General features: G+C 45.6%; 1 protein-coding gene across 5 annotated transcripts in view; it reads left to right on the forward strand.

Moving 5' to 3' along the window:
- The first annotated feature begins 1462 nt into the window (after positions 1-1462).
- Positions 1463-23165, forward strand: part of LOC108499763 (6-phosphofructo-2-kinase/fructose-2,6-bisphosphatase 4) — a 44454-nt gene continuing 22751 nt past the window's right edge. The window contains exon 1 of one of the 5 annotated variants that reach the window (XM_017819944.1): positions 1463-1548. In XM_017819944.1, coding sequence (XP_017675433.1) covers positions 1497-1548 — 52 coding nt within the window. In that variant the 5' untranslated portion in view covers positions 1463-1496. Of the gene's footprint in view, positions 1549-8366; positions 8391-17339; positions 17461-18979; positions 19104-23165 lie in introns of those variants that run through there. The other 4 variants (XM_017819946.1, XM_017819947.1, XM_017819943.1 and 1 more) reach the window with 4 other exon arrangements.

The raw sequence follows: 23165 nt of genomic DNA on the forward strand, positions 1-23165 counted from the left end.
AGACAGCAAACTTAGACTTAATATCACTTGGAGACAGCTTGGGAAGCAGGGCTGAGATGTGTAGGTAGATGAAAAGACATCCTGCCAAGGTAAGGAAAATTTGCATGTGAATTTTAAGCAAAACCAAAATCAAATGAAATCTCACATTTTCATCTTAAAGGGGAATTATTCTGATTTTTCACTATTAAGTGGCTTTAGACTGATGGTTCCTTAATCTTCCTTCATTTTCTGTTTGACCTTCTTTCATCTGGAGTGGTGTTTCCCCCTCCCAAAACTTGTTTGCTTATCTCTGCAGGCCAAAGGCACAGAAAGACAGATAACAACTCTGTCCTGAGCACAGTGCTGCCTCACCAGCTCTTTACCCCAGAGCAGGACGTACAGTATGATAACAGCTCCAAAGGTTCTACAGACACCTGTTTGTTCATGCCTACTTCAGATGGGCAGCCTAATGAAATTACAAAGCTGTTAGGAAAGGGAACCACAAAAATAACCTGTTGTAACCTGAACAAAATAACACACACATTCAGTATCACCCCAAGGCTGGTATAACGAACTAGAGGATTGTTGTCACCAAGCTCCAGCTGCCATCCCTGTCCTCAGGGATGCTGTACAGCAAGGGCAGGAGAAAGCTGTGTCCCCAAGCATGTCGGTGGCTTTGCCCTGACAATGACCTGAGCACAGGTACAATCTGTAATTGCCCCTATTGCCTTCACCTGGGACCGCTTGGGCTCACTGACATGTGGATCCCAGCCCTGTCTTGTCTCCTTGCCGTGCCCGGGTGGGGTGTGTGCTCTGCTTGGGCCCGCTGGGTCAGCTCTGGGGTCACCTGTGGCTCCGTGGAGAAGCTGCACAGCTTCTGGCGAGCCTGGCTGAGGTGCTTGTTGCTGACCGAACCCCCAAACACACTGTTGATCCCAATCCTCTGCCCGGCCGGCTGCACTCACAGCCAGGTCTGCAAAATGGCTACAGCCGCTCCACCTCCCCCGTCTACTTGGCTTTATTTATTTGTTTGTCTGATTGTTTGTCTGTTTATATTTGGCTCGATTTGACCGAACTCAAAGCCCCGAGCAGAGAGCGGAGGCTCGGCTGCGGTCCCGGCAGAGGGGACGGGCCGCGCCCCGGGAGCCGCCTCTCCGCGGAGCCGCGGGTGCGGTGCGGGCGCTCCCGCAGCCGGTCCCCCCGCGCGGAGGTACGTGAGTCTCTCCCCTCCGACTCCGTTCCCGCATCCCCCCGTATCTCCGCGGGCGGGAGCGGCGGGGCGGGGCGGGGGTGCCCGGCGGGGCGGGGGCTGCCCGGGGCCGGTCCCTCCGCTCCGCCCCGCGCGGGGCGCGCACACCCGCGGGCAGCTCCGCGGGGCGCCGCGGGCACGACCCTCCGCCAGGACCCTCCGCCAGGACCCTCCGCCGGGCTCCCCGCGGCCGCCCTGGGCCGGTCCGTCCCATCCCATCCCATTCCATCCCACTCCACCCTCCGCTGGAGCCGAGGTTGAGCCGCAGATGTGGGGCTGCCGCCGCCGCGGCCGCTTCCCGCAGGGCCGGCGCTGCCGAGGTAGGACCCCCGGGGACCCCCCTGCACGGAGAGGGGCTGGGAGCTTCTGCCCTTCCCACCCCTTGCCTTCCCACCCACCGGAGCCCGGCTTCCCACCCTGGCAGCCCCCAGACCCCGAGAGATCCACGCGCGTCGGGGCAAGGCTGGAGGGGGAAGGTCGTGTTTTCTTGGACCCCCTGGTCGGAATTTTCCCCTTTCAGCTCCACCGAGGAGTGAGGGTGCCCGGCATCTCAGAAGCTCGCAGGGTGGGAAACGGGATTTGCGGCTTCTTGCTGGAATAGCCCAAGGTGGAGGAAGGTTTGGGAGATGTAGCGTGGAAAGAGGGAATCGTAGTGTAGCAGTGGCTGTTTGCTTCCCGAGTTATTTTTGGAGATGGCTTGGCTGGGATGAATTTTTTTAACTGTCTGTGGGAAGGCGGGTTTACATCGCACTCCTCCAAGCCTTGTTGCCCTCCATTGGCTGAGGAAGGGTGTAAAACCAGTGCTTTGGCAAATAGTGATCTAACTGGTTACTTCTTCTTCCTTTATTCCTAAGGGCAACACCATAAAACCACATAATCTGCATCTTTTTTATCTTGCTTTGTGAGATTTGGCTTCTGGTTCATTGGGGCCTTCCTTGGAAAGGGCTGACTCTCCCTGGGGATTGAGGTCTGGCATGTTTGTAAGGCACTTTGTGTAATATGGGATGACAGCTGTGACGCAAGTGTACCAAAACTTTTGAACATGGGCTCCATCGTGGTTCTGTTTGGGTGTTTTTTCCCCGCTTTCTAAGAAGATTGTGTTACATAGCCTGGAAGGTAAACCTGGCACCTTCCTGGGCACTCTGGCTGCCATGGGGCAGAACAGGAGGGTAGAGGTGGAGATGGCAGCAGGGGGGTGTTGTACTCGGGTCTGTTAACGGGACTGGGGAGTTTTGGCCTGGCACCCTGAGCTCCCAGGTACCATAGAAAACTGGGTGTCAGTGGGTGTAGAGTGGCTGTGGCTCCTGCCCCGGTGACTCAGAGGATTGCTCTTGTTTACAGCCATCACTTTGCTTCTGCTGGCCTTGTAGTAGGCAGTGTGTACTTTGTCCATGCCTGACTCCAACCCAGGGCATGGAAATGGATTTCAGTGAGGTTGGTAGCTTCAACCTCAGGCTAAGAGGGAGGACTCTGATTCAGCTGTGGAAATGCAGTGATGGGCCATTGCTTACTCATGACTGAACTATAAACCCTCCACTGTTCCTTGGGTCCTTTGCACGGTGCTTGCTCTGGCATCTCCCATGAGCAGGGATTTGTTGACTGTGCCAGGGTAGCTGCTGAAATGGATCCTGCCCTCGCTCCTCCTTGTCAACACCTCATAGCCTGGCTCATGGGACCTCTGTAGCAGGTCCCATGGTGCTTGTGTGGCTCTTTGGAGTGTGAGGAGGTAAAAAATAAAAAGATGTTAATACTGAAGAAACTTGAAGACTCTTAAGGATTTTTAAATCTTTAAAGACATTCATTCTGAATTAAATGGTTTATATTGACCCACGTCAAGAGAAACTAGTTCCTATGAGGCAAAAAGACACTAAACTAAGTAGAACTTGGTGTGATCAATTAGGGTCAATTGATTTGGTAGTCCTCTGCAGAGAGCTGAAGATGGGACCGAATAAATACCCGTTGTGAGACTCCTGGTGCTCTTCCAAAGTGTTGCGGAGCAGTTTGTGAAGTTTCCAGTAAGTTTGCTTAATGTGGCCTTACTCAGTTGTGAGGCACTCCCATAATTATGGCTGCAATTAAAAGCAATAACATCCATTTACATAAGATGCCAGTCCTTTTAAATCGCTGCATCATCTAATGAGAGCATTCCTGTAGGGATAGTTATGCAGGATGAGGACCCAAAGCTGAGAGTGTTTTGGTGAGGATTTTGTTTCAGAACTTTTTTGAGGTCATTTGAAGGAAGGATCTGCTATGAAACATGACATTTTGTTATGAAAATGTACTGATTCATAAATATAACCCTTACCAGTAGTAAGACGTTATTGAGTGATTGTAACACTTTATTTTTTTTATGTATCATCTGTCTAATTTAAAAAAAAAAAATCTGCTTGGTTACACCAGTATTTTTCTCATTTTGATTGCGTCAATGTTCCTTCTGCTCTTGTGAGTAAGAGATTTGGTAAATCCAACTTGTGGATGGTATTTAATTGCTGATGAAGCACTACGGATGTGTTCTCAATTGCTCACTGAACTTGCATGGTTTCCTTGGGGCTTAACCTCTGCGTGTGATGTCCACAGATTTTTCTTTGAGATAAATGGAAATATTAGACTTGAAGTGCTGGCAAACATCATGTACTTGGGAAAAGCTTCAGCTTTCTTCTGAAAGAAATGACCTAGTGGAGTATTCCCATCTTCCCGCTCCATATGTTTTGGTTGGTTCTTTTTTTTATTTGTTTGCTTTAATTTACTGAATTACACAGCTTGTGTCCCCACACCCTGGGTGGGGCAGCTTCTTTGGAAGAGTCACAAGGCCAATGTAGTAGAAAGGGTAAAAATTCTCAAAATACAACTGAGGAAGCACCAGGCATGAGCCTGAGAAGTGCAGGGTTCCTTGGGTCTGCTCTGGTTTTCCCCAGAAGCCATTTTTTTTCCCATTTTAAGTGAAATAATTAGTCTGTTAACCTTTTCTCACAGGCACGGCTCTTGGCTCACGGTCTCTGAGACCATAAGAGGTTAAGTAATTAAATTGTAGAAGGGAGTAAAAGACAATAATGAACTCTAGACTCCCTAGTCTGCCTAGTTGGGCTCTCCAACGGCTAAAATTAAGTAATTTAGGTCAATTCCTGATTTTCCTTGAGTTTTATCAGGCTCTCAAAGTGAGGATGAGGGAGAGAGTCCCACGCTGCTTCACACAGGTTGTTATTTCCAGAGGGGGTGGGTTGCTTTCAGGCATGATTTGGTCGTGCAGAGGGGCAGAGTCGGGGGAGCACTGGCCTGGAGCGCTCCCACAAGGTACCACGTGGGGCCAGGGTGGTTAATAACCAGGCCTGTTCTTGGGTGCCTGCCAAAACCTGGCCCTAAATATTGTAATCACACACTAATTATGAATACTAATCTCCAGACGTATTTAATGCATTACCGGGCGAAGTACTGACCTTGTAGCTGTCAGGTGGTTGCTGTGTGCACTGTGTTAAGTAAAATCATGGAATGATTTGGGTTGGAAGGGATTTTAAAGATCATCTCATTTCAGCCCCCCCTGCCAGGGGCAGGGACCCCTAGACCGGGTTATTCTGAACCCCATCCAGCCTGGCCTTGGACACTTCCAGGGATGGGGCAGCCACAGCTTCTCTGGGCAACCTGTGCCAGGGCCTCACCACCCTCACAGGGAAGAATTTATTCCTTATATCCCATCTAACCCTGCCCTCTGTCAGTTTAAAGCCATTCCCCCTTGTCCTACCACTCCGTGACCCTGTCAAAAGTCACTCTCCAGCTTTCTTGTAGCCCCTTTAGGCTCTGGCAGGTGCCTAATGTCTTCCACAGCCTTCTCTTCTCCACAATCCCTGTAATGTTGTGGGTCTGTAAATTTGTGTCCATGCAAACAGAAGAAATAACTGGGGGTTTTGCATAAAATGTGTAAACTTACCTTTGCTGTGGTAACAGTGCAGTTGTAAGTGCCTTTAGGATTATGTTTTGACTATGTCAAAACTTATCCCTCATTTGAGAACCTGGTGGCTGGGGGGTTCTTCTGGATGTTGATGTCTGTGACATCTAAGGATCTGAAGTAATGCACTGGAATTAATCCTGAAGCCTTTAAGTATGTAGCTGCCAGGAGTACAAATGATGAGTCTCTTAATTAGAACTGACTTTTATCCGTGTGATGGATAAAAAGCATGTTTTGCAATGTTTTATTAATAAAATGGGATGGATTTGTCATGAGTGCCCTTGTGGAAATAATTTGCCTGTTACAGCCCTAAATTCTATGTTTCAGTATAATTTCAGCACTTGGATATCTGAAATGCCTGTATAGCATTAGTTTCCAGATGATTCAGTATGTTACTATCATGTTTACAGGCCATGCATGAGTAGAAAAAGGTAGGAAAGGGCAAAAAAAGAGGGTAAATAAAGTGGTTTCAAGTTCTTCCTTCTGATTTTGACTCTGAAGTTGAGCTGAAGTTGATCTAACTCATACCTGAGTAGTTATTTTTTCAGATTTTCTTCTCTTTCTGGATGCTGTCCTGTCTTTGTCTGTGTTGAGCTGGCTTCACACATGTTGTGCCTTGGCACCGGGAATTGCCAGGAGAGCTGTGTGATCCAGGCTCCCCAGCAGCTGTTCTGCTCTAAACAAGAGTTACAACACACCCCCGCCAGCCACGGATCTGTTGTGGGATTGGTACATGTCACTGGAGAGGTACCTAAAAATGACTTAGACGTGCTATTTCTGCCTTGCTTGGAAGAGCCACTTGTGGTGTTGCGTGTTTGGAAGTGGATTCACACGTGAGTGATTCCTCCATGTGCAAGCAGCAGCAGACTCTGTGAGCTGGCTCAGTCTGTGCTGGCACTGCAGAGGCACAGTTTGGTCCTGCATATGTTTTGGGTGCCTAAATAGGGAGGTTTCCCGAAGCAGCAAGAAATCCTCGTGTCTGCATTGGGTACAGTTTGTCAGTGCATAGTTTAAGTCAAAGGATGCAAAGAACAAAATATTTTGGGTTATTTATTTATAGCTAAAAGCTTCTATATGACTCCACCCCTCTCCTCCATTTGACTTAAGCTAATCAAGAAGCACAACAAACACGACCTGTTTTAATGCCTCTGAAACTGCTTCTGACCAGTGATCACTGCCACAACAATATTTGGGTTTAAGGCTGGCTGTTTCTTCCTCTTATGTTTTCTTTTATGGTGATATGTCCCTGGAAATCTAATTGATGTTGGTTAATAACAAGCAACGTTTGTTGTTCGTGGGAACCATGTGGATATTCCTGAGCACGAAGCTGTGCAGCATTTACCTTCTGCATTAAGGAGGGGAGGGGAAAAATAAAGAAGCTTTGTAGTTTTTCCTACTGCCAACGTAAAACTGGTTTGCCCAAAACAATGAGGAGATTTCAGGGGTTCGTGACCTCTTGCAATTAAAAAATGTCAGATGGCTTGTGAGGGGGGCGAAGGAGGAGGGGGAACAGCCCTTGCTGTGGAGGAAGCAAGCAGCCCTCCACTTGGAGCTGAAGTAGTTTACTCATTTTTGGTAGGAGATCAATCTAGCAGCTTCTTTTTTACCCTGAGAAATGCTCTGTTTGGGGGTTAGAATAGGGGAGCTTAAAAATCCAAGCAGCTCTGGACGCGATGTCTCCCACGGGTTTATGTCTCGGGGTTGTAACTGATTTTTCTTCCCTGGGCTGGGCCAGTTCCACGGATTTGTGCTCGTCTGCTGTCAGTCTTGTGTCTGATGGGACAGGTCAAAGCACTGTGGGTACTGGGACTGATGGCAGGGCATCTCGTCACTCTTGGTAGTCAGCTTTTACTAAAATGTAGGAGACTAATGGTTTTGAGACCTCTGTCCTGTGTGAAATAAGGTTCAAATTGGTCTGTGAGTTCAGATGTCCTTGGTGGTGAGGGGGAGCCCCGAGGAGGATCCAGACCAACCCAGCGTGGGGTGGCTGGAGCCAGCAAGCCTGGACAGCTGGTGTTTGACTGGAGGTGGTGAGTGTGAGGCCCAGCGTGCTCATTTGCTTCTGATTCTTTTGTTCAACTTTCTATTTTTATATCCCGTATATGTTTTGCTTTCAATTTATATTTAAAATTTTGAATGTGTTTTTATACTTTCTGGTGCCCTGACGCTGTATGTGATGGAGCGTGGCCTTCTGTGCACCTGAATAATTTTTTATAATGTATTTTCTCTAGGGACACTTGTGCTGAAAAAAAGTTATTTTTTTCAAAATATAAAGAGAATTCAGGCAGAGTGCTTGTTGGTTTTGGTTTGGTTTTGGTTTGTTTTTTTTTTAAATAGAAAGTTTCTTTACTAACTTTGTGCTGGCCACTCTGACTTGGTAAATGTTTCCCCTTCCAAGAGTTTCTTTTGTAGCATTTGTCCTGTTTAGCCTGTCTGCACTGCATAAATTTGATTATTTTGGCTGTTGTAATTTTGTTATCCTTATTAAGCTTCCTCATTTGCATATTGATCCTGTTAGTCTCAGGAAGCTGATAAGCCATCTAGCTGTACTTGCAAAATACACAGAAAATGAGATATCTGCCCTGGAGGCTCTGAAAGCTGAGATTCACTGTGATTTGGATCTCTGTATGTCTGGCCTGTATTTTTTTTTCCTCTTCAGTGCTATGTTTTAGCCTACCTGACATCATTGCAGTTTGCCAAATTAAGATTAATTTTGCTCTGTAAATCCTGTAATTGCTAACTTCTGAGAAGCCTTGCTCTAGTTTGCTTGTATTTTTATTTGGATGAATACACTCCTTTTTCATAAGCTTAAGAATATTTCCAGCGGCAGCTGGCATCACATATGCTGCGAGTTTTTTTTCCTCCTCGTGTCAGTGTCAGTTTTCCATGCTGGCTTTCCAGAGGGATTTATTCTTTCAATCAAAAAACTCTCTTTTCTGTCTGTGTTGCCTACGGGGCACCATGAAACCGAGTCTAACCATAGAGGACTTTGGGCCCATTACCCTTTGCTCTCGCTTCCATTGCCATGGACTTTTCCCTTAATGGCCTACGTGTCCTGTATTGTAATGTAGGCTGGAGTACCATCATCTGTTGGACCTTTAAGTCCTGTCCCACTTTTTTTTTTAATTCGAACTCTGAGCCACGTCTAGGCCGCTTTTCAACGTGAGGTTGTACCACCTCTCCCTCAGCCTCGCCTGTTCCGAGGCTGTTTTGGGTGCTTTGGTATATTTATATATTATTTATGTCGCTGAAATGCTTGCAGACCCCTGTTTTGCTCTTTTTCTACTCTCTGCACAGTCACTGCTGCTTCTAACAAAGTGTTGTTCTTTCTTCCATGATGCTCTTCCCCCCTCCCCAGTCCGGCGTTTCCTCCTCCTCCTGCAGTTTGACCTTGTCTTGCTCTTGTCTCCCTCTGCCCTTTTCCAGGCGTTCACATGGCTTCAGCTTCTCTTATGTGCTGATGACTCACAGATGCACTCTGCACCTCCGAGGGTTTGTCACCCAGCCCGGCGGCTGTTTTCCTCCTTGCCTTTTTCTCTTTGATTTCTCCATCAATCATTCAATATTTCACGCCCCAAACCCCAGGTGGTGCTTCCGAAGCTCTCTTTTCTCCTATCTTATCTCCTTATCTGCCATCTGATAGGTAGCTCTGTCCTAAAGCCTTCATGATTCTTTAAAAATTAATTTGGTTTACTTCGTGCATTTGAATCGCATGCAAATTTTGTGTACTCTTTATTGTCAATATATTTCTCCTTTTTCATCTCATCAGACAACTTCCCTAATGCATGTAATAAGTTTTTACAGATGTTTTTCTTCAAAGTGGCTGTCTTGAGGAATTGTACTTCTGAAGTCAGTTGATAGCATTTGGTTTTAAAGGTGGCGTGAAGTGTTTTAGTTCCACTCTGAAAATGCAGCTGCCCTTATTTTGTCATTATTTTTGTTTTAATTAAACAGCCTAGATCTAGCTGTTATGAGCAAGTGGGATTCATAGCAACCTAGCTGAATGACAGGAGAAAGGATATGTATACATCATGAATGTTAAAATGTCTAATATTAAAGTAGCTGAGCATAATTCATAAGCCTGTCAGCCTGGATATGGGTTGTCTGTTTTACTTAAAATTGTCAGTCCTTTCCTTGTGCTCCTTTTAATTACACTCCTACTCATAACAGCAAACCCCAACTTGGAATTGAGAAGGTTTTCTAATATGCTTATGATTGAAAAGGAGTAGAGAGCTTTGAGGTGATAGAGACACTTTCAGGCTGCTCAGCAGAGATTGCTTATAAGCGAGTTCAGGAGGCACAAAGACAGACATCCTAGTGGATGCAGGTATGTTTTTGCTTTTCCTTCTCTTTCAAGTAGCACAAATTTATCAAGGCTTGGTTTTCCGTGGTTATATCATGGATATCAGGTAACTGAAGTGGAGAAGTGGACTTGCTGCTGCATGCCACTTCCAAGGAAGAGGAGAGTGTATCAGGGTACACCCACCAGCCGTCCAGGGGTTGTGAAGGCTGTACGTGCTGTTGCTGTAGTAACAACGTCAGATACTACCAGAACAATGTGTAGGAATGTCTGTCCTCAGTAGGCTTGCTATCTTGGAAACTGGGTATTTTCAGTTAACCTCTAGACCTGTGAATGTAAATAGGCAATCTGTGCAAATTCCGTGTATTTTGATGTCCTCTTTCTGCACTTCTTAGGAGCACATGCCCTCTCATGTAAATAGCTTGGAGTCCCTGGTATACAGTAAGAGGGTTTATCTACAAAGGGCTTTTTAACACTGGGTTGCACTCAGAAAACATGAATAATGGATGCTGTCTTTCCTTTATGTTGCATCATAACAGGAAGATTTAAAATGTTGCTCAACTTTGTGATGATGGAAATAGTTTTAAGCAATACCTGTAAGCACTGCTTGAGGATCTTGCCTATTTTTCAGAGAAATAATTAAAATGTTCTCACAGAGGTAATGATGGGAGGTGACTGCTTGAACTGGAGGTGTAGATTTAGTGATTTGTCCTTCAGTTTTAATGAATACAGTTAATGCAGATCAAACTTAAATCTATGCCTTGTGCTACACTTAACACAGGAAACTTCCTTGCATGAGAACAACCTCATCTCATTGATGGGGTTTATCTCCAGACATTGGGTTTCTCCCAGATTTAAAATAGAGCAGTTATTTCTTCTGAAATGTGATAGCATCTAAACTAACACGTTTATATACTTAGAAATAATAGAAGTACTCTGATTGGCCATGTTTTCAAGAATGGTTCACATAAAGGTAACAAAACAGAGTGACAGTGTAGAAAGGTGTATTTTTTTTCTTTAGTTGACACTCCTGTGTCTGTGAATCTCAGTGTTTGCCCTGGGATTCTCATGAAATCCATGTGTGGGTGAGATGATATTCTGCTGATAACCTGTATATCCCAAAGCAATCTGAGATTGTCTGATAGGTTTTATATGCCTACAGTGCAGCACGTGAGTTCTGTAGAAACCTGTCCAAGACTTTATTTGTACAATTCTTACAATAAAACCTTTGTATAGCTTGTGTTTGTTTCCTGATAGTTAGGTCGTCATGGTTTGGAAAACACAGAACTGTGCTGGAATGGAGCCACACATGAACACTTCTGTAAGGGATACATCACTGCTTTGCATGCAGGATGAATAATTATCATGATGTTCCAGTAGGTGATGAAGAAAATACAATAAATGCAAATTAGTGTGGGAATTAACTGTCTCTCCAACCAAATCGGTGTGGTGTGATGCTTCTGAGTGCCTGGACCCTGACAGATCTTCCCTTGTATAAGATGTGTTGGTGATTGTTAGACTAGATGGGAGCTTGTTTTCTTGCTGATTTACCTTACACCAACATTTTCTGTTTGGATGAGTTATTTTCCTTATCCATGCTAAGGAATATTTTGTTTCAGCTTAAGGAATCTTTCTAGTATATATATTTATTACAACTTTATCTGCGTGAGACCTTGGGTGTTGTTTAAATCCATTCCTCAATAGGCACTGAAGAGATCTCTTGTTCTTAGTAGTGTAGCTCATTCTCTTTTAGAGCATGATTACATATGGCTTTTTTATCAATATCTTTGATAGATGGATCTGTAGCCAGGAAGTCTAGTAGTAAAATGAACTCTTATAAAGTAACTTCTGAAGGTCTGTATTGCTGAGGGCAGATTCTTTTTTTAGTTCTGAATTCTTAATGGCTTTGCTTCTCTTTGAGGTAGCAGTCTACTTCAAGACACCTGGAACTTTTTCCCTTTAGGCAGTGATAGGAAATAAGATATGAGGTGGATGGTGCCACTAATAGAACTTAGTTGTTGCTCAGAAGAAATGGAGTAAGTGCTAGGGCCATGTATCACAAGGCCTGGTCCTTGTGATTTCAGTTGGTTTGGAATCAAGTCCCAAAAGGAAGAACCTGTGGAAATGGTATGGGGAACCTGCTGAACTTGTCATGTGGGATGCTTAAAGTTTTTGGGGACTTAGTGGGCTATTTGTCATTTTTGCTGGGTTGACTCCTGGGACATTAGACTCTGGGAAAACAAAAAAGATTATTGAGGAGAGAACCATAGGCAGTGTGGAGGAGATGGGAAGTCTTCATTTAAGAAGTTGACATAACAAAAAGTCCTGAGAAACTGAACTGAGAAGGTATGAACCAAAGTATGTCACTGGTAATATACTATCACATCTCTTCCTGGATTGCTCATTGTGCTTGCTAAGCTCTTCATGGAAAGGAACTTATTCTGCCCTCTGTGGGAAGCTGTGTGAGAAGCTTTTAACTCGTGAGGGATCTCTCCTGCAGGATGACTGTTCCCAAGGCAGTCTGTGTCATCATCAGGAGCTTGGGAACAGCCCGGGGAGAAAGAGAGGCACCCTTTTTTGGTGCAGCTTCCTTTATCTCTGGGTTTCCTTGGCAATTGAAGGTCCAGGTTGGGTTAGTACTTGTCTTACAAAGGTCACAACATACCGAGCAGAAGGGCACTGTGTTTTAGGCAGGTTGTTAGGCACTTCTCTTCCACAGGGAGGAAAAACCTGCTGGGCTTGATCTGTACTTCAGGAATATGGGAATTACCTGGGGGAGGGAACAGTCTGTCCCCTGCTGAGGTATCAGTGTAATATGGGATGTGATGGAACAGGCTAAGTGTCCCAGCTGCTCTGCAATAGTTTTGGTCATTACAGTAGAAACTGGGTGCTGCTGCAAGTCTTTTCACCAGGTAAGAGCACCCAAACAAATACTTGGTCATAACAAAACCATCATCACTGTGCCCCACATCAGGAGTGTGGGGAGAAATCTCTCCCATTCCACCTGAAACCCACTTTTGAAACGTTGGAGTGTTGCTACTTGTGAACAAAAAGGGTGAAGCATAGTTGTGTGTTTGGTCACTGACTCCTCTCATTGGCTTGCAGTGTTGTAACAGCCTTGTATATATTAGATAGCTGTTGCTGTTGTCCTCGGGTGATGCTTCCAGCTGCACAGATTTTGGCCAATGAAGGACTGCCACGAGCCTGCTGAAGGTATACTTGACATACCTTTTTTCTCCTTTTTTTTTTTCCATTAAAAGATAAAATCAGTTATAAGCTCAATAGGAATTATCCTGTCTGCTCTATACACACACTGTGATGCAGTGTAGCAGGTTGCCAGTTAGCTGGTCAGAGCCAGCTAATCCATGTGAAACTGGGGAGCATTGGCTGGGTGTCAAAGCTGGATATATAAGGTATATATGTGTGCTGAAGGCTGTGCTGGTGTGTCTGTATTTCTTGAATAACAGCCATATGTAATGATTTTTGCAAATGCTGTGTTCCTCTGTGCCTCCTTAAAATTGTGCTGAAACAAAACTGGTGCTGAGCTGTGTGGCTCATGTCCTTTGGAGCAGCTGTAAGCTGGGGAACACACACACCTGTCTCTGTACCTTCTTAAGGGGGGTAAGGACTCTACCTCTGATCTCTCTTCCTCTCACTATTGCCATATGTAGAAAATGTAGATACCAGTTTTAAGATGGGATCATTTAAACTAATTCCTGTTTGTCACTTCTAACTAGAGCAGTAACCTGCCAGTTGCAGTAGAGAGTGTTTGGATTTAGGTTTTTCCCAGCTATTTATTCCCAGTTGTGTATGTAGAGGTCAGATACTACTGGTTTTCTGTAAGTAAGCAGATGAGAATGTGGGCATGAAAAAATATACCTCATGATGTAGTGGAAGGAGAATTGCTTTAGAGAAATTGAAGTAGTAAGTTAATGATGAAATATAATTTGTTGGTGATTAATATCTAGAAAGGAATGGGCATATTTTGGAGTGAATGTGGACTACCTTCCCTTCCCCCCCCCAATATTTTTTTCCATTTGTGTGAGGAAATAACTAAGGATCCGTAGATGAACTTTTCTCCTCTGTAATTTTCTGTAACGTTGGGTGCTTGAAAGCCAAGTCCCGGTGTATTTTACTTCTGTGGGGCCTTGCTATCTCCTGTCACGGTGATCCCAGCGTCGCTGGGCTGTGCGTTTCTGAAATATAACAGGGAATTACTTCATTTTTCCCGGAGAACTGGAAACCATGTGCTGCGGCTCGACCAGTTCTCACCCCGCGGCAGCACCTGCTGCCCCAGCACGGGCACGACCAGCACCGCGTCCCCTCTCCCGTGTCCCGTGTCCCTCTCCCGTGTCCCGTGTCCCTCTCCCGTGTCCCACGTCCCCTCCCCGTGTCCCTCTCCCGTGTCCCACGTCCCCTCCCCGTGTCCCTCTCCTGTGTCCCCTCCCCGTGTCCCGCGTCCCCTCTCCCGCGTCCCCTCTCCCGTGTCCCTCTCCCGTGTCCCTCTCCCGTGTCCCGTGTCCCCTCTCCCCGTGTCCCTCTCCCCGTGTCCCTCTCCCGTGTCCCGTGTCCCCTCTCCCGTGTCCCTCTCCCCGTGTCCCTCTCCCGTGTCCCCTCTCCCGTGTCCCTCTCCCCGTGTCCCTCTCCCGTGTCCCGGGGCGGTGCGGGGGCCGGTGCAGTTCCCGCAGCCGCCGCCGGGGGGCGCCTGCAGGCGGAGCGCCCGCGGGAGGGGCCGGGGCTCCGCCTGGCGCCGATCCCGGGAACTGCGGGATCCGAGCGGTGTTCCCAAATTCCCGCGGGGTGTCCCCGGGCCAAGCGCGGCCTCCAGCGGCACCCGCGGATGTGCTCGGTCATGGGGAACAGCCGCCGCAACGCTCAAGTTCCGCAGAACCCTCCCACTTGATGCTGACCCACCTCTGGTGCTGTGCCCACGTGTCCCTTAGTGGTGTCACGGATCCCTCTTGGATCACTGAGCTCTCTTGGATCACTGAGCTCTTCTGGGTCCTCTGCACTGTGAATGGGCTTGGGAATGGGTTTCTCTGCTCGGTGTGGTGAGGGCATGGGCACCTGGAAGACTGGAAAGTCTTCTTTCCCTTGTTCCAAGTGGCGAGCGTGCGCTGCCGGAGCGATGGTGGAAAGACAGGAGGCAGAGATGTTGGCTGGTTTATGAATGTTTTATGTGCTGTCAGACTATAAAGTGATGTCTTTACTAGGGAAATGAGATAAATGGAAGTAACTTGGGTGTAGTGTGAAACTTGGATTATATGGCTACCATGTGACACAGTGTATTTACAGACACAAGTAGGGTTTCTGTAGGATCATGCAGAAGCCTTGGTTCAGTGTCTAAATAATTACCACTCGCTGTATGCATTAAACTCCGAGTTTCTTGTCTTGTCAGTCAGTTGTTTCCAGAGAGTAACTCTGTCACTTGGCTCCAACGCATTATTTCTGTGCAGCAGTTCATTTTCCAAGACTGTCTTTCCCCTCGATGTTTTTTGCTTCTGCAGAGAGGTGGTTTCTCAGGAAAGCTTTCTTCTTGGCATGGCCCTGGAAGAAGAAGCTTTGTGTAAAAGCCTTCCCAGGAATAAAAGCTTGTTTGTGGTTTCCCTGTAGCAAACAAAGCTGGGTCTCCAGCTCTTCACCTGCTTCACGCCTCAAGCCTTTGCGTTAGGACAGGGTCTGATAACAACGAGATTGTGCAGAAGGTGATTTCTATAATTTATTTGGAATCTAATGAGCAATGTTTTTGTTCTGTCTTTTTCCAGGAATTGAATGTAGTGTCCTTGTAAGCCATGCTTTGAAATGAGACCTCAGGAGTGGTACAAGATTTCTGTATTTGCTTTCTCTGCGTCCTCGGTCAAGTAGCCCATCACTGCACTGAGGTTATAAAAACAAGCCATAAACCAACTAACCCTTGGATAAGTTTGACCTACAACAGAATCACATAAGCTTGTCATCAGCCAAGCTGAAATCTTTACCTCATAAAAACAAGGGCTTGCAGGTGTCCATGCACACCTCTAATGTCATTGCAGACACCTGGACAAACTCTGAAGTTTTGTACAGGTGCCACTGGTTTAAATCTGCCTGAGTGAGAAGAGAATTCACTGACAGTGTGCCTGGTGCTTTGAGGAGGGACTTAGAAATGTGGTCATTCACCCTGTGGACCTCAGGGAAATGCTATTCTTGTATGAACAACATCAGGCCAGTGTTCTTGGCTGCGAGGCAGGTGTGTGAGCAGAGTTTCAGTTTTAGTGCAGGGCGTGGATTTGCAGGAAGGAAGTACAAACTTTGTTTCTGGGGACGGGAAGGATTTCATATGTTTTATATTTAATGTGAAACAAGCCTGAGAAGTGTGGTTTATAAACTGGCATTCCTGTTAATCTCTCCTTTCTGGTAATATTACATCTGTTGTGGACTCGCCTGGCTTTATTGGAGGCAGTGTTAGGAAAGCTGGAGGATCCTGGTGCTGGCATGCCTTGCTGGGACCAGCAGGGTGAGGTGGGTACATCCCAGTGCTGGACTCTACCCTGGAGAGTCTGTCATCTGCTTCTTGCAACATCCTGTGCGTGCACAGGAGACAGGCTTCTGGGATTAACCTGGAACACAGATTGAACTGTTCCTGCTCACACCTCTTTTGGAATACATACCCAAGAGAAGAAATCAAGAGGCTTTTAAGCATTCAAAAACTCCCTCACTCTGCTCCTACTTTTCTGACCCTTGTAATGTAGCTCCCCTAACCCCTCTGCCAATCCCTGCTTCAGCTGTCAACTCCAAACAAAATCAGGAAAAAGATCTGGGATAAAAATATAGTGCAGGAACCTACAGTGGAAAAACTCTAATCAGTCTTGGAGAGAAGGAAAAAACTCTGAACAGAGGGAAGGGCAGGTCAAGCAAACACGGTTTTGGAAAAACAGTGCTGATTCTCCTGGGGCTGTCTTGCCAAATGCCTCTGAAAGCTGGCTTTTTTTTTTTATTTAGAAAGGTACATTTTAGCTTGTAATAGAACAGAAAAACTGCAAGTGATCCTCAGGTGCTCAGAATCTGGTTAGTATTAAAAAAAAGGTTTATACTGGCCTTCACTTGTGTTTAGACCAGTGTCATAATAATGGAGTGATTAATAATGAAAAGGTCTATTGCACTTCACTACTATATTTTCAGTGCATTGCATTTGTCTGCTGTAAAATACCTTGAGATATATGTAATAATGAAATACTGAGCTTTCTTAGGACTTTTTGCTCAGCCCAGTTTGAATGAAGTGGATTTCCCCTCCCTTTATCAGCTGTAAAGCTGATAAAGGTGATGTGGAAAGGCAACAGCTGGGTGTCTCGTTTAGCCAAACCACCGCTCTCACTGCAGCACGGGAGTTTTCCAGGGCCATTTGTCAGTAGCTTTTTTTCTTTTTTTTTTCTTTTTTTTTTTTTTTGATAGCTAAACGGGCGTGTGAGAAACCTATGGTTTATTTATGTTTTTTCCGCATCGCTATCAATTCGGACAATTTCCGGCCTAAACAGCGTTCGATTGCAAAAAAAAAACCGCATCATTCGAGGCACGACTTAAAAACATGCATTGCATGCTCCCTGGGCGTGCTGTTTAAAAAAAAAAAAAAAAAAAAAAGGGAAGGGGAAAAAAAAAAAAAAGGGGCTTTTCTGAGGCAGCGTGGTGTCCTCTGCAGCCACAGCGGTGCAGCAGCAGGGACAGCAGCCACCTGCTCGCAGCACCGCCGGACCCTTCCCGCTGCCGCAACCCCGCTGCCCCCCGGGGGTGTCGGCGGTGCCCGTCCCTCGGGGGACACGGCGGGGCTGCGGCTCCCCCCTCGCCCTGCCCCGGGGGCGGCCCCGGCGCGCCCCGCCCGCCGCCACTGCAGAGGGAGCCGGGAGCGGCCGAGGATGGCGGCGGCACCGCCGGCGCGGGAGCTCACGCAGAACCCGCTGCAGAAGACGTGGGAGCCCTACGACAACGGGCTGCCCGCGGGGCACAGCGCCCAGCGCGGCGGTGAGCGGGGCGGGGGGCGCGGCTGTCAGCGGGACACCCCCGGGGAGGGCGGCGGGGAGCGGGGACCGCCGAGACCCCTCCCCGGGGCTGCTCGCCCGCGGATCCCCCGGCTCGGTCGCAGAGGGGTCGGTGACCCGCCGGGGTCTGTCGCGGTTTCCCCCCTTCCCCCTCCGCCCTCCCGTGGAGGGTCGAATCCTTGGATCTGTGCCCAGCGGAAGGAAAGGGAAGCTCAGCTGGATGGGAAGAAAATCTTCTCCAGTAGCTTTTGTTGCTCTTTCGGTTGTTTCTTAGTCGCTGTGGTTCCAGGGAGCGTTTATATTCTTCAGAGTGTTCTTCTTGGAGAGAGGCCTAAAAATGTCACTGTGTTCTTGTTTTGGTTGTTGGTTTTTTGTTTTTGTGTTGTTGTTTTTTTTTTTTCTCCTTCAAGGCCAATGCTGTATCAGCCCATCTGTTCTGTGAGTTAATGACTTCCCATATTTTGAGGTGCAGCCAACCAAGTCATCAGCCTCCTGAGCCTTTGGCTGTGGCTTTTGTAAACCATAGTTCATTAACAAACTTTGCCTCGCAGGTTGTTTCTTTTCCTCTTTCTTTCTTTCTCCCCCCCTTACTTAAGTAAGGTCCAGTTACTTAAGTAACTGAGGTCTAGTACACGGCAGTTTTTGTGGACAAAAGGGGCTTTGTCATGTGGAATTGTTTTTATTTGTGATGCAAAGAGGCTGCGCTGACAGAGCTGAGGCTCTGCCTGTGTGGCAGGAGTCCATGGGCTGCAGCTTTGGCTCTCTCTCAGCTCTTGCTTTGGCCTAGCCCTTGTTTAAAATAAAGGAAGAAACCCCCAGACTTTCTTGCTGTGTGCTAGGCAAGCAGGCATGTGTTTCTGTGGGAACTAAATTACTCCAGCATCTGAAACACGGTGGGTTAAGAGGAGATGAGTGCTGAAAGAGGAAAAGGGTCAGAAAATGTGTGTAAGTGCTTTTGTAAACATGCTAAGGAGCAGGCTTAATTTTAGCCTTAATGTGGCATCTCTTTTCCAAACAGAGTAACATTTGTTAGAGCTTAGCACAGGCACTGTTTTACAAAAAAGGAAACCCCAAGAACAAAATTGCATATTGGTCTTGTGTAATCTGGTGATCTACAGAGTTGTCTTGGCAGAATTATTTAGCTTCTCTCGACTATAACTTAAAAAAAATTTCAACTACCTGTGTGGGTTTTGTAGCATTCTATAATTTTAATGCCTAAGATCCATTATAATTCAAAAATCCTTTTGCTAGAAAAATAGATATGGAATTTATTTTTTTAAATCATTTTGCACACATTTGCTCTTGCAGCTCTGACCGTAACATGTCTGCAATCATTTGTGATACATAAGAATTACAAACAGCCTGGAGAGGAGCAGAACTTACTCTTTCTAGATAAAACCATCTGTCTTGTTTCAAGAAACTGAGAACACTTTGTAATTTTCCCCGTACAAGGGTGTTGCAGAGTCCTTTATCCTCAGATTTCCATGGATCTTGCACTGCCCTATGTTCTGGTGAGCATGACCTGCGGGTGCTGTAGCTGTGCTGTGGCAGCTCAGGATGGACTGTCCAGACTGGGTGATGTGGGACAGTGTTGGGTTGACCAGTTCCAGATCTCTGCTGCTACAGGTAGCTCTGTCAAATGGTAACAAAAATGGTTCCAAAAATACGAGCTCCAGGTGGAAGTGGATTTGTTGTCCTCAAGTGTAGCTTTCCAGTTGAAGAAGTGAAGTTTGTCACTCTGTCTTCTGAGTTTCTCTGCTAAACAAGATGAACTCTCTCAGTCTCCTTTGGTTGTGTTTTTTTATTTTCTCGTTCATGCTGACGGCCTTTGCCTGCACCACCTTTAGTCTTTATCTTTCTAGAAGGTGAGTGAGCAGAATCACACAAACTTCCAGTTGAGTGCTCGGCAGATCCATCTTCAAAGGGACTTACCCATTTTAGCTGATTTTAGTGTGATTTTCTAAAAGTTGTAGCAGCTGCAGTTGTCAGCGGAAGAAGAAATCTGGTGAGCTGTGCCAGGGTTTAGCTGTCATGGGGCTTTGAGGAGCCAGTTCTTTTAGTCTGTGCATTACAAGGTCTTGGAGGAGTTGTTGTGTCCGTGTGCAGCCTACTGAGCAGACAGCTTTTACAGCTGGTGACACCAGTCCAGCGAGGGTAACTGTTCTAATGACCTTTCAAAGTCAGACTAGTGGGCAGTAGAAGTGCATATTTTTATTAATAACTGCCTTTTGTGGTCTTTCTTGGTAAGTTTTGTCTGTAAATAGGTTGCATTAAAGCTACTCTTGGCATTGGATGTCAGGCTGCTTCGAGCTCTGAGTCAAGGAATGGGCTATAAATGTGGACATAGAAAATAAATAGGAAAGTATTCTGTAGTGAAAGTTGTTTTGAGAGTCTAGAAGAGGATGTTTATAAATAGTGAATTTCCTGTGGTTAAACATTTTTCACCCCCTCTACAGTTAATGGCTTTGTTTCCCTACAGCTGCCGGAGTTTGGTCATTCTAATAATTGTAGTTTGTTGCTTGTTCAGCAGAAGGAATGTATGTTAGGTCCAAAAAAAAAGTATCAAATTATTATCTCTGCTCTAAGGAGCTCTACCCTTTGAGCACACGCTGCTTGCGTGTATTTGTGCTCCCAACCCTAGGAACTGAAGATGGAGAGGGAATGAGGTAAGGACAACACCCAGCACAGCCTGAGAATCAGGATGTGTGATGAGACCGTCACTGTTGGCATCAAAGCTGTAGGAAGCAAATGGTTAGTCCAAGGAAGTGAACGACAGGAGCAGCTGGTGGCATGGATGGCTTGAGGACAAATATGAGTTCTGAATCACTTGTACCCACGGTGATGTTATAAACTGGTGGTTTGGACAAAAAGAAGAGGGACAAATTGGAAGATAATGCACTTCTTAGATATAGGCAGGAGATGCTGTTCAGGAAGGGGAAGTCATCCCTGTGGGATGCAAAGCAGGGTGACTGGTTATCATCATTGATCAAAAGGAGACAATGGATTAGCAGTAGTTAAATTGGATAAGTGATGGGGAAAAGATGTAGGGCTAACCTTATTTGGAAGGGTGGTTGTGTTGGCAAATAGTCAAAGATATTTTTGTATGAGCCTCTAAATAGTACAAGGATTTTGGAGGACAGGCCTTGAATCGAAGGCTGTAGAAACAGCAAGAGTCCTTGCTAAACTTCACATCACTAACCACAACAGCTTCATACAAAAAGCATCTGTCCTTAAAAGCTGACTTCAAAAATTTAACACAGATAAGGAATAAACAAAATCTAACTTTAGGTGAAAGGAAGGGGCACCTGATAATATGTTTGCTAGCAGGTGAACTTGAAAAATACCAGCTCTTGTCTCTGATTTCACAAGATCATGAGAGTTTTGAGGGCTGATGAAATGCAGCACAGCTGATCGAGATTGTTCCATGTCCCAGTTTGGTTTCACAACCTTCTTTTCCATTTGCATTATTTCACAATAGAGTCCAAGAGGTAAGAAATAAGCATGTAATTTCTTCTTTCCTTGCCTGTTAAGCCTTAAACTTCAGAAGGGTAGACAGTCATAATTCTACACTTGAGCTGCACCTTGCTGTGTTGCTCACTAATATATAAGGAATTTTAAACTGGGATAATGACTTTGCTTTGGTTGCAACACTGCATTTTAATGCACTTCACCATTTGGCTGTTTTCCCTCACTGATTGATATTTTGGGTGTGTTTTTTTTATGTTCCCTCCAGTTGAGGGAATACAACGTGCATTTATTTTTGGTGATGCTGTTTATAAACATGCACTCTTACATGTGTATGTTACAAATGTCTATTTTAAAGAAAAAACTGACTAAAGTCTTAGAGCATCTTTAGCAACTGATGGCACACAACTCCTAAGTTTTGGGTTGCCGTTCTGAGTGTGTGTTCCTCTAGCAAAATTAGAGTTGATGGCATATCCACAGGCTGGGGCTGTTGGAAAGCCTTAGGAGCTATATATGTGAAGCAGTATTAAAAAATGAGATGGTTTTCTGGAGACTAGATTGTGTAGAGAGATTTCTGGTGGTAAGCCAGGCAATCCAGCAATAAGGAATAGAGAGAAAGCTGACCTTAGGAGTCTGCCTTGGCTCTGCAACTTTCACCTCTAGAACTACTTTTGGTCTGTAAATTGTTTTTCGTATAAAGTGAGTAGTGGTGATGTGAAGAGGGGAACTGAGCATTGTGCCATTGGGAAACCGATATATGTAGCATTTATATTAAATATATGTACCTTGTGGGTATGCTTGGGTGTTTTTATTAGTCCACTTCCTCGTTGTAAACTTGCTTACATTTCTTCAGGGGAAAATGTAATTCATGAGACGCTGACATTTTAAAATACCGTCACTAGAATGAATATTCCTCCCCACCTGCAGTGAGTGTTGGCAACACTTTGTTGAGAAGGCTGTGGCTTAGTCAGATAAAGTGAAAGATAATTAATTTTTAAAATAATTTTGAGTATTTGATACATCCTCAGAACATGGCATTTTGTTCTGGTCTTGACTTTTTATTGAGCTAATGAGCAAACAGGATCATAAGGAAGAAAATAAACCCATGTCTGCTGTTTTGAGTCTTATGTGTGTTGTTGAGGATGCTACACTGAAGTACATAAAAAACAAGATATCTGCTTTTTTTTGCTTTTGGTTTTAGTCCTGTCATTTAGCTGTTAACATCTGTTTTGGCCAGCACAGGTACCTTTGGCTTCTACTTCCAAATACATAGGTGTGTTTGTCACTAAGTGCCACCTGTGTAGGTGATACTGGACTGCATGGTGGCCATCTAAACCAGAACATCAAACATTTTTTAGTGCCCTGAATTTTAGATTGTGAAAATTCATCTTCTTGTTAAAGACAAGCACTAATGGGTGGTATGTGCTGTAGCACCATGTGCTGTGTAGTGTTGTTCACAGGGCTGTGACATTATGTAAAAGCAGAGTATTTGGGATCATTGGGATCAGTGGTATTCCTCCTTTTGGTGTGCAGGGCATCTGTCTTACTTGTATCTGTAGAGGAAAAGCACTCCCAGTTAGCCTGGCACCTGATCAGAGCAGGTTTGCTACTTGTTTGATTGGGATAATTCCCTTGGTTTCTGCTTTATGGCTACCACTAGATAGTGGTGCACAGAGCAACTGGAATAACAAGTGGGGTGTGCACCTTAAACTGGACACAGAGGGCTCCAGTAAAGGCAGGTTTTGCTAGTGTTGTACTTTCTTTGAGGAAATTTGTGTAAAAATTTAAGTAAAAATGCACGTGATGCCAGGCTGGCACACTGACTGCTTGGCAATGGGAGGAAACATCCCTTGTGCATGGTGTGTTGATCTGGTTCGCTGCTCGGTGAGAAGATCTGTTACAAACCCCTGCAGGCAGTAGGACTTAATTTAGAATTAGCTGTTGGTGTAATCCGTGAAGCAACTATTTAAGTGTGTTGCAGAGCTCTTCATGGTGGCTTCCCAGTCCTTGGTTTTGCTCCAGTACAGGTTTATTGTTACATTACCAGAAGACAAATGTTCTGTGAGAAGGTTAAATTTGTGTGGCTGACCCCAGCAGAAGAAGAGAAAAAAAAAAAAGCTCTTAGTATAGTGTCTGGAATGGGTAGAAAGGCCTGTTTTAGCACAGTTCTTTGCAGAACAGGAGGACCTGAGGCTGTGCACAGAGCCTTTGTGTACAGATCCT

Source organism: Lepidothrix coronata, unplaced genomic scaffold, assembly GCF_001604755.1.
Source record: "Lepidothrix coronata isolate B3197 unplaced genomic scaffold, Lepidothrix_coronata-1.0 Scaffold78, whole genome shotgun sequence".
NCBI classification, from domain to species: Eukaryota; Metazoa; Chordata; class Aves; order Passeriformes; family Pipridae; genus Lepidothrix; species Lepidothrix coronata.